The 12,157-nt window shown below is 37.6% G+C and overlaps 1 protein-coding gene across 1 annotated transcript in view; it reads left to right on the top strand.

Annotated features, from left to right (window-relative positions):
* The window catches only part of ywhag1 (3-monooxygenase/tryptophan 5-monooxygenase activation protein, gamma polypeptide 1), a 31,270-nt gene extending 23,777 nt beyond the window's left edge, over window positions 1–7,493 (top strand). Inside the window, exon 2 of the mRNA XM_039756803.1 lies at window positions 5,497–7,493. Coding sequence (XP_039612737.1) covers window positions 5,497–6,153 — 657 coding nt within the window. The 3' untranslated portion in view covers window positions 6,154–7,493. The remainder of the gene's footprint in view (window positions 1–5,496) is intronic.
* The last annotated feature ends 4,664 nt before the right edge of the window (window positions 7,494–12,157 follow it).

The raw sequence follows: 12,157 nt of genomic DNA, 5'->3' as shown, positions 1-12,157 counted from the left end.
CCTGAGCATTGTTTCTGACCATGTCCATCCCTTCATGACCACCATGTACCCATCCTCTGATGGCTACTTCCAGCAGGATAATGCACCATGTCACAAAGCTCGAATCATTTCAAATTGGTTTCTTGAACATAACAATGAGTTCACTGTACTAAAATGGCCCCCACAGTCACCAGATCTCAAGCCAATAGAGCATCTTTGGGATGTGGTGGAGCGGAGCCGTGCCCTGGATGTGCATCCCACAAATCTCCATCAACTGCAAGATGCTATCCTCTCAATATGGGCCAACATTTCTAAAGAATGCTTTCAGCACCTTGTTGAATCAATGCCACGTAGAATTAAGGCAGTTGTGAAGGCGAAAGGGGGTCAAACACTGTATTAGTATGGTGTTCCTAATAATCCTTTAGGTGAGTGTATATGAGTATACTTTATACATAAAATATATGCTGTCGTACCTTGCATAACTGAATAACCTTTATGGCACAATAACAATTCAGTACTTTTATGGTCAATACACTATTTTGATTTAATCTTCATGTGGGAAAAGGCTGACTCGCATAAATAAGTAGAGCCGAATAATGCAGTCAAAGAGGTAGCACATGTCCTCATGTTTGGGTACTTTTCCTCTGTGAGTATGTTCCAGAACTGTCCAAGAGCCCCAGATTTCAGCTGATTGTCATCCTGTAGTGTCAAAATCTCATCCTCCACTGTAGAGGAGTTTTAGGTGAAACAGCGTTGCAATTTTTGATGCGGGTGAATCACCCTCAACATCTTTCCTAAATGGATAGCACTTAAATGTAGATTTTGGCTTAAGTAAAGCTGAGTCTTGAGCTCTGTGTAGCGTATGCTGTCAAGTTGCACACACGCCTTCCAATGCGTCTCCAGCTCTGACGCGAGGTTTTAGATGTTCCCCAAATCAAGGCGCTGCAGCTTTGAGGACAGATGTTGCATTTTTCATTTGAAAGCATTAACTGAGCTAATCATATTGACCATGGAGTTCTCTTTTCCTTGCAGCTGTAAATTAAAGCTCATTCAACATGTTGGTCAGATCGGGGAAAAAAATGCCAAGTCTAGCGGCCATTGATCGTTATTAAGTTGCTTGTATTCTGCATGTTTAATGACAAGGAGAAACTCCTTTTTCTGTGGTCAGGGGTCTTGAAATCTCAGCAGGAATTTCTCCCTAGCCATCTGTCTCAACGAAGGCATCTTTTATCATCTCTCCATCTTGGAAGGACTTCTTATGCTTAATGATCGAGTGACTCAACCAGAACGATGCTTCTGTGCGTCTGCCTTTGCTTTTGAATTCAGCCGAGTGAAAAATGACAGCTATCCGATTAACTGTGATTTTAGTTCACTCTACTTTCTCTTTATCAGATCGCTTTTTGGAAGGAATTCAGTTTTGTAGTTTTTATGAATAGTTCAAAAGTGCCTTTCCACATTTTCCTTCTTTGGAATAACAATGATAGATTGACAGATCAGACAAACACACTTCGATTGTGACATTGTGAGAAAAAAAATCCTCTTCTAATTCCACATCCAGCCCATACCCTCCCCAAACAACTTTTTTTTTTTTTTTAATCCTTTCTTTAGTCGATATAAATTGGAAGGCTAACTAGATCACAGCCGGAGTTTTGCAGTAGCTCGCGTTTGATCGTGTCGTGCGGGATGACCAGTGTGTTAGAAGAAAAGAGATCTCAGAGTGACCGCCCTGTATGTCAATCAAGTGGCAAATGCCATAGGGAGGATATATAGACTAACGTTTAAAAAAAATAAATTTTTTTTTGAATGCGATCTACCTGCACTACCTTTCCGATCTACCGGTCGATCTGGGCAGCCCTGCTGTAAATCATGATTAATGCTACAGCTATGATGTTGTTAGAATGCATCACGTGCCATTAGGAAGTAGGTAATTTCTCATTTTATCACTAATCTTTCCCGAATAACAGCTGGCAGCTTTGGAATCTAGTGAAAAACCTGGATGGTGTGACTGTCTAGCCCATATTTATAATTACTGAAATTGTCATGTTTATGAAATGAATTACATTTTAGCTAAAAGTGAATAAGTCTACATTTATTTCAAGGTTCAATGAAAAGAGAAATATGAATCTGTTTAGGATTATCAGAAATTTTAGAAAAAAAACTTCACTTTCACTGGAGGCCATTAACTGTTGTCCTAAATTCAAACCGGTTTCTGTTCTCTTAACCTCAATTCAGCATAGACCTCCACATTCTTTGTAACAGGTTGTGTTTTTTTTTATTTTTTTTTTTTTAACTTACTAGGGGGCTCTGCCCCCTGCTCGCTTCGCTCGCCCACCCCCGTGTTTGGTTCACTGGATATACAAAACAATACAATACAGTTTATTTTTTGTATAGCCCAAAATCACACAAGAAGTCCCACAATGGGCTTTAACAGGCCCTGCCTTCTGACCCAGAAACCAGAAAAAACTCCCAAAAAAAAAAAACCCTTGTAAGGGAAAAATCGAAGAAATCTTGGGAAAGGCAGTTCAAAGAGAGAACCCTTTTCCAGGTAGGTTGGGCGTCAAAAACACCTATTTCCCACGATTCCTGTGATCCTCCATTAGGGATGACTTTACCTTAGGCAGGCACTATACAATTTAAAGAGATTGTTATTTTCTTGAGAATTGTTAATTATGCATTATTTTTACTTTTACCTTAAAACTTTTTGTAAAAACAATACTTGTCCTTTATTTTCCGCCCCGTGCATGGTTACATCTCTTTCTCGTTAGACATATAACGCTGCTTGCTTTGTGAAGGGGAGGGGCGGCTGAACGTACGCTAAGGATATGCTGTCGCATCATCTGCTGTCTTCCTGCTGCTTGCAAGCTGCATGTTTTGCTTGTCTCTTGTCGTTGTTTTAAGAGCTGGGAGCACATGATGCTTGTCTGACAGATGCAGTCCAACAACTGCTAGGGTTATATGTCTGTGCAGTTGTTTTAAATGATGGCTCACTGGCTGGTCTTGCGTGATGTTCTAAAAACAATACTTGTCCCTTTATTTGTGGCCCCGGGTGTGGTTAAATTCTTTCTTGTAGGACGTATAACGCTGCTCGCTCGCGGGGGAGGGTGTGCTGCCGTAGCGCTGCCCTTCAATCTTTACAGCCACTGTCCTTTTTCCTACTTTGTGTCTTTGCTGCTCGCGTTGTGATCGCTTCTCCGTGATCATAAATGTACACCTGACCGAATTGCGTTTTCTTTGAAATTAAACTTGTCGTTGCTTTAACTATTGCAGGTCCACAGATTCTCATAGTGTATGTTCCATTATTGTGTAAATCTACGTTTTGTGCATTGAATGATGTGCACTGAGACATCTGTATCTGTGTGTGCTGCTTACCTTTACACCACTTGTTTCGGGCTGATTATCACTTTCCTTATTTTCTAAATTTGCACATAGATTGTTTGTTTTTCTTTTTAGCATTTTTTTCTCTCCACCGGTTTCGGGTCTCTTTTCTCCACGCTTTTCTTTCTTCTTCATTTAGTCGTCGATGTTTCATTTCTACCCTGTTCATTTCTACCGTATTGACCTTATACACATTATATGCACTGAGAGCCCTGGAGCTGTGTGTGCTGCGTGACTGCCTTTACACTACTGATTTGTTTTTTCTGCCCGTGGTCTTATTTGTTGATATTGCTTGTAAGTAGGGCGTGTCTTGCAAGAATCTCGTTCTATGTTCCCATCAACATGCACCATGGCAAGTCTCTTTCGTCTCGCGAGTCTTTTAAATATCTTCCGAGAAGATCACGTATCGTAGCCTTGCTTTTGCTTTCCAGGATAGGATTTCTTTTTATAATAGAGAGATTTTGTAAATGAACTGTACTGGTTATGCAAATATAGCACACCTTCTATAAAGTCTATTTTCCGCATAATATCAGTTTGAATGCACTTTGTATTGTCTGTTTTACTGGAATAACCCTCTGGGTAAAGTTTTTTTTTTTTTTTTAAATATAACATGTTTTCTCCATCTGGGGGAACATGGTGATCCTACTACAACATATACTATACTTACTAAATTATTATTCAGCTCTAAATTAGAGTTGCCAGAGGTGACTGAATTATATTATGCATGCTCAGTTTTACAATGCATTTAGCAAAAAAAAAAATGAATCTGACGGTGCTTTTTATCATCAAATGAATTGGAATAAGCTCATAAAAGTCTGAAATGAAAACATTATATGCTGGAAAATGTCTGAAAAATACTAATGAAAAAAGTAAAGATTATTCCTAAAATGAAGAAAGTAAAAAAAAAATGTTCGATACACAGATTCTGCTCTAAATGCTTCCCAGCTAATATGTTATGTCTCTACCTGCCCTTTCTTTTTTGAGTGTAAGAATAGCCTTTACCTTTTTTCTTTGGCAGATAACATGCTAATGCAGCCCATAGTTATGAAATGCCAGAGATAACACTACTTGTGCATAGTGTTATTTATATCTTATTTATTCAACAATGTATTATAGTAGTAATAGTAAATTGCAAAAATACTGCTAAAAATCATAATAACTGATAACGTGTTCAGCGTTACAGACCATGTGATAAATGGAGCATATTAGTTTCAGAATCACAGTATGAGAGCATATTTTCTGCCACTGTTACATATAAAACAGAATTCAAAGGTTTGTCTGTTATCAGTATCTGATAGTAAAAGCTAAGTTTGTTTGTTGATCAAAATAAGCAGTGATCGTGACAAAGCATAGTGTGATCACCAAGGTAATCAACTTAGGTGCCTTTCCAAAAGGTAAGCTTGACTCTTTTATAGGACTGATCTCTCAGAATTGAATTGGTATTGAGAGAAAAATTGTGCATCATCTGAAATCTTCTTCTGTTATGTTTTCAGACAATTCTGTAGACTGAAATACCTGTCTATTAGTTTGATCTGCTAAGCAATCAGACACTAGCAGTGAAATGGACATGTGTCCACACGCCTCTTTACAAAGCTAGATCTCAGGATCCTGAGGTCCAAGAAACATTTGGCTGGATCACAGCTTCTCTTGGACACTGGGAACAAGTCCGTAGCGACAGAGGTATTCTAACAATCTTGGGTTTCTCTTTGAAAACTATTGACGTGTCGTACAAATCCATGCAATGTAATAATACTTAAATCTGTAGCTTTACATGCATTACATTTCACATTCACGTATTGCTTCAAATAAAATGGTACTGAACTGAGTGAGTATTGAAGGCAGAACAAAACCGCTTCCTATGAAAAGGTTTTAGATTAAAAAGTAGCTTTTAGTTTTGAATATTATATCCTTGATATAGAGAAGTGGATGCCTAAATTCCATTGGAGTTTTCCATTGTTAACCTTTTAGGTAATTTGAAAGTAAGAAATGAGCAAATATTACATAATATGAGAACTTGATGTGGAAACCATATTCAGCTGAAAAACTTTTACAGTTTAATTATAAAAAAGAGGTTGTAATTCAGTTATGTGAGTATTTTGCCTATATGTTTTAATTTCTAATTAAAGTCTTGTGTTTTTGCAGGTGACTGAATTGAATGAAGCTCTTTCAAATGAAGAAAGGAATCTTTTGTCAGTAGCCTACAAGAATGTAGTTGGTGCAAGGCGCTCTTCTTGGAGAGTCATTAGCAGCATTGAGCAGAAGACATCTGCAGATGGCAATGAGAAGAAAATTGAAATGGTACGTGCCTATCGTGAGAAGATTGAAAAGGAACTGGAAGCAGTGTGCCAGGATGTCTTGAACCTCCTAGACAACTATTTGATCAAGAACTGCAGTGAGACACAATATGAGAGCAAGGTTTTCTACTTGAAGATGAAGGGTGACTATTATCGCTATCTTGCTGAAGTGGCCACAGGAGAGAAGCGGGCAACAGTGGTGGAATCCTCCAAGAAGGCCTATAGTGAAGCCCATGATATCAGCAGAGAGCACATGCAGCCTACACATCCTATCCGACTTGGGCTAGCATTGAATTACTCAGTTTTCTACTATGAGATCCAGAACGCACCTGATCAGGCGTGCCATCTTGCTAAAACCGCATTTGATGATGCCATTGCAGAGCTGGATACCCTAAATGAGGATTCTTATAAGGACTCCACCCTAATCATGCAGCTTCTTCGTGACAACTTAACACTCTGGACAAGCGATCAACAGGATGATGATGGCGGGGACGGCAACAATTAAGCCAGAGGACTTGGCAGCTGCAGCCAACGCTACAACCGCAATCTTTATTTTTCCACGATAAAAAGGGGGGAAGACTTCCAGTAGTACCTTCTTATTGATTGCCTCTTCAACATTTGCCAAAACACCACTAGTGGAAAGTCAGAGTGGCTGTTGCTGGGTTCGAATGGCAGCCTCGCACTGGCATATGGACTGTTCTGTAGTACAAAAACAGGTGGAGCTGCTTATTTAACTTATTTAAAGTAAATAGATAGAAGTAAATTAATGAAAGATAGAACAAAATGTAAAACTTGAATGTGAACACCTCAAATAAAAAAGCTCACAAATGATGGTTCCAGTAAGCATACAGGAGGGTTGAATAGTCCACAATTTTCTTATAGCTTTTAATAGTGAACTTGCAGTTTCAGTCGGGGAGGGTGAAGGTAAGGTCATTTTCGTTCACTTAATAGACTCCTGAAAATGTGTGACCTAGGCACTTGGTGAACATAAAGAAATTTAAAATGACTAGTTTCTGCACTCGCCCTTTTAACTGTTTCTGATTATTTACTGGAACCATATCTCTTTGGGTTAAGGCTTCTATAAAGACAGAGTATAAATGTGTAATATGAGAAATGATCTTACAGCAGCTTCGAGGTAATTTTTATTTCAGTTTTTGTTTTGTTTTTGCTTTTATTTTTTAAGAAATGCACTTGCCTATGATTATATTTCTCCAGTGTAAAAATGATTACTGCTCCATTACTCTCAGTGACATCATATAGTGCATGCTGGTGACGTATTTAAAGACAATAGCTTGGATTTATTAACTTATAATGTAGATGTTATGTATTCCTGAGAAAAAAGAAATAACTAGTCTTCAGACTGAATTTTTTTCTTTTTTTGTTTATTTTTATTTATTTTTATTTTTTAAATTTGCTAAAGTGCGCTATACCAAACAGTGATCGTTAACAATTAATTGATCTGTTATGGATGTTGCTCTAGTGACATGCAATTCTATATTTGATTCATTAAAGATAAAAGAATAAAAAAAACACCAGTTTTAGCTTAATCTTAATGTCTGGTGTTTGTCATGGTGAAATTATTCTAATTATCACGGTGTAAATGATTACTATGTCGTTCTTAGAATGAATTTTTTTTGTTTGTGATTTTTTTGTCATGTTATGCAGTGAACTATTTAAGGTTTGAACAGTGATTAATTTTTCAGAATCAGTGTTTCTGTAAGGAATTATTTCACACACGGACCATTTCCTAGCCGTTCCTTCAATGATGGAGTATCTTGAATGTGTCTTTATGTAGCGATCGCACAAGAGCAAAATAAACTTACAGTTCTGTTCTACTGCACCACATTATGATTGTTTTGGTGACTTTTACATAACCCTCAAATTGCCTTACTTGTGCTTGTTAATGTTGATGAACGGTGTCTCACCAAATATCCAAAATATAAACACTCTGGGAGAGAGTTTGTCTCATTTTTTACAAAGGTTAACAAAACTGTAGAATCAACTTACATAAACCTGTTGGTTCTGTGTGTTTTGAATCCAGTATTATGTGGACTTTAGTACTGAAAATGCTTTCATAGGGGAATATGAAATATTAAACTTGTAGGACATGCAAGAAAACATTTTAAGCCAATTAGTTTAGTATAGCTTTCAGTTCTCATCCTAACAGGGTTCATGAAACAGTGTTCAAGTGATATTTTGTACTATACATCTAAATACTTAGTTTCATATTTGTACGCTACTCTGTGAGGGAAAAAAACATTTTTAACATTCATATTAAGTCTGCTTCAACCTACAAATCGTCAGATTCTTCTTAGACACTGTAAAGCAGAAACAAAAGTGTTTTGGTGATTTGGTGTTAATTCTGATTAAAGACTTGCTAGAAAAATTTTAAAAGGAAGAGAGAGAAAATGAATTTTAAAGAATTTAAACAACTTACCACTAAAATGATCCTGTTGAGACTTTCTCTTGTGTTACCTTGAATTTCTAAAAAAAAAAAAAAAACTTGTTTGAAAATTTGCAGCAAGTCAAGATACCACTTTTTGGGGAGAACATTATGGAGTAGAAAGCATACAGTTTGAGTGGAACACTGTTCTGGTTTAGCTTTTGAAGTATATCTTTACATTAATTATCTTTTCCCCCCGAATCCCCCCCCCACCTCTCCTCTCCCTTTTGTCCCTTACACTGAGGTGGGGTCATGGACAGCTCACTCAGTAAGAAGGTAGGCCCAACTGGAGGTAAAACATTAATGACAATCAAGTGACAACAGCCTTTCATGCCAGAGCATGAGGTCGCTGGAAAGGGGTGTGTGGCGCTCCTGATATATATGCAGAAGGACGGAAGTCCAAGTCTTTAGAGTCCTTGTGCTCCATGTTTTGCTATATGGTTGTGAAACATGGACGCTGTCCAGTGACCTGAGTTAAAGACTGGACTCCTTTGGTACTGTGTTTCTTCGGCAAATCCTTGAGTAAGGCTGGTTTGGCTTTGTATTAAACGAGTGTTGCACAAGGAATCCTGAATGAGGCACCTTACCTGCTTTGTGAGGGTGTCAGTTACAGCACTACAGCCATATAGTGCAATTTCCCAAGGGTGATCCAGCTTGCAGGATCCTCATTGTTGAGGACCCACGTGGCTGGACCTGATAAAGGGGACACCCACATAACACCTGGCTGCGGCAGATAGATGGTCATTTCCAGAAAGTGGGACTGGACCTCGTTTCTGCCTGGGGGGGATACCAACTGGGATTCCTAGCTGTTTCGTCATGTGGTGAATGCAGCAATGTGCTGTACCAGTGCATGCTCTGCACCCTAACTTCACCTGTACTTTTATAATGCTATAAAGAGCTGAACTGATAGGATGCCAGTCCTTAACATGGCACACTAACGTGCACTAGTTTAAAAATTCCATTCACCAGAACTTTAACTTTGGGATGAGAGAGAGAAACTGAAGTATCCACAGAAATGTGGCAAGAACCATTGGAAGACTGTGCAAACCACACAAATAGGCAGTGGGCTATGATATAAACATAGGGTTATAAGGCTCTAGAAAGAACCAGTATATCTCAGAAAACTGAATCTAAACTAGAGCTCATTTTGGGGAAGAAAGATGGAAATGTTGCCGGGTGAATGAAATATCAGATTTTAGCTCTAAAAATAACCTATTATTTCTTTCCTTGGATACCCAGAGCTAATCAGTTGAGTTTATGTCTTTAGAAATTCCCTGATGTTTTGCTGTGTTTATTTAAAGAAGAAATAAATGAGTGAACAGTAGCTGTACCATCTTACAAGGGCCACCTTTTATGATAAGAGAGAGCTAAATTCCTGTAAATACATAGAGAAGAAAATTATTGTAGTAGCCCAGATGAGTCTGCATTAGCTTTCTTAAGGGCCCACCATTCAGAACTAGGCCTGTTTATTTTCTATTTTCAGAGAGAAAACCTGTGTCATTACATCATACATTTATGTAACTCTTCTCCTTGGATCCCATTTAACTCTTTCCTTGCTTAATTTTTCAGTTTCATTTAACCATTGCATTATTTTCAGTCACCTTCAACATTAGTAACTTAAACTTGACATTAGTACATCTGCGAAAATAACTGTTGGCCCATTTGGAAATGGATCCCACCTGCTGCTTTTGGGATAACGTGTCCATCCATGCTCATGACTGGGTTAAGTATGTTGAAAAATGGATGGATACAGTTTATCACCTTGCATCAAATCTCATTAGACAAAACCCATCCATCAATTTCTCAATTTGTTCCTAACCCACTTAACTGTTTAAAATCCCTGGACAATTCAGTTAAACACTTATTAATGAAATTGATCTAATAATAGAAACATGACAAATAATTTCATAAGTGATACTGTATTTTGCTGCTGCCATTCAAAATGCTTCTTCTTTTGAGGGTGCCTAACAAATGGGCTAAGAACATACTCAGTAAAAATTCTACAAGAATGGTAAATGAAAAAGGAGAAACTACCAAGTTTATTCTAATTAGTCGAGACACAACTAGACTTCTTAATGCTCATTCGGTTTTTCTAATTGAGTCCCTGCATTTCAGATTTTTCTGCAAGCTTTCTTATTAGCCTGGTGTGGTATCTGCATAAATTGTGTCTAGAACAGATACCATCAGGTTAGCAGGTTGGCATGTTTTGGGCAAACATTAGCTCCCCTTTACTCCTCATAAAACAATTCAGCAAGTTAAAGGTTAAGACTGGCTGCAGTCATGCCCCCCAAAGAGAGCAATTTTGTTAAAGAATGAGAAGACTTGGTCTGCTAAAGCATCCAATAACTGCATGCCTTGGATTTGGAAGCAGCCAATCAGTGTCTTGTTGCCAAGGCTGAAAGAGGAATCACACTGCTGAAAAAGCACCCTGCTGCTCCTGGCTGACACAAAAAATAAAGGATTTGAGTAGCTCTAAACACCTGGCAGAAGTAAGCTTAATACTTGTAGCACAGCAGTCACATTCAAGTCTTTTTAAGATGTGGGTGTGCAGGTATTTAGTATAGAATAAAATATTGGTGTATATACAGTAGAAACATACTGTACAAAAATACAGAGAAACTATTGTTGCCATCTACACCTTGCACGCTGCTTATATTTATCCACTTGCATGGAAATTATAAAATAGATGGAAACCTTTGAAGTTCCAGCAGAGTGTACAACCTTTATTTCTATCCCTTAATAATAAAGTGTCCTTACCTGAAACTCCACTACATTGTGCATGGAATTGTGCATTCTAAGGGTTTTTAAGAAAGGTTTCAAGGTCTATAATAAATAGGTACCACGTTACCATTGAAAGATGTTTACAAAGGCTCTGGGGGACACTACTGCCTGTTTTGGATGTATGAGAGATGCTTATTTTAGCATAAACAGGCACAAGATAGGTACTTTATTTCACCCCACAAGTACTTCAAATTTGACAGTAGACCCTTGATTAGTGATTAGAAATGCACAAAGAGGGAGATGTCAATATATTAAGTATGAATTTTACAAACATGGAGACCTGCTCGATACAAATGTGCACCACATTTAATAAATACGCCTTAATGGTTACATGGGTATGGACACAGAATTTGAAGGGTTCAGAAATGTTATTAACTAAAAGCATTATTATAGTGTTTATAAGAATTACTTAACAATTTGAAATCCAGTCAGCTTTTTTTTCCCAGCACCACCAGAATCACTGGTATGAGAAAACCTCTGCAGATAATATACCATTCAACTCATATTGATGTCTAGGTATGCAAGGCATCACATTTTTGAGTTTTGCCCCATATTTGTAACCCTCTACACCCAAAAAACACTAATGTTTTGGTTATATTTGGACCATATTTTGTGTAGGAAATTACACCCTTTTGATATTGAGTAAACCAATGGGTGTCTACGGCAAAAATTATTGAAGAACATGAAGTTGTACATGCATATGCAAAGGTCCATCCCATAATGGGATACGAGGGTCCAAGTTACTGTTTTTCACAAAACTTCAAAAAAATTAGGATTGGTAATATAATGTGGAGTGTCCTTTCATTCTATTTCGATATTTGGTTCTTTACTGGTGGTTATAGCCCACTAAGAGTACCTCCTAGAAGGAAACAAGCATGTGGGGTATCGTTTTAGACTATTTCAAGCTCAGTGATTATGAATAAGATGTGATTTTTGATCCTTCACTAGAGATATAGCCTTCAATGGACCTCTAGCAGATGGTGATAAATTACAAATTTCTATTACAATTGAGAATATTTAGCCGTAAAACATGTAAACTGAAGCACACATTTTAGTATTTCAAATATCTGATGCAGCTATTGTTTATTATGTACTTCAACCTCATGAATTAAAGCATTACATTTTTATGAACACCCTGCATTACGGTGGCATACACTAATTCAGACTTTTAAAATACCTTTAACAAGCCAGTTTGTATAATTGGTATTGCAATGTTTTTAGAGTTGTTTAATCTTAGTGATGATCACTGACTGCTTTGCTTTAGAGCTCGTGTTGGAAACTCAAA

The sequence above is a fragment of the Polypterus senegalus genome, chromosome 6 (assembly GCF_016835505.1).
Source record: "Polypterus senegalus isolate Bchr_013 chromosome 6, ASM1683550v1, whole genome shotgun sequence".
Lineage (NCBI taxonomy): Eukaryota > Metazoa > Chordata > Cladistia > Polypteriformes > Polypteridae > Polypterus > Polypterus senegalus.
This window is presented reverse-complemented; position numbering and strand designations above follow the sequence as displayed.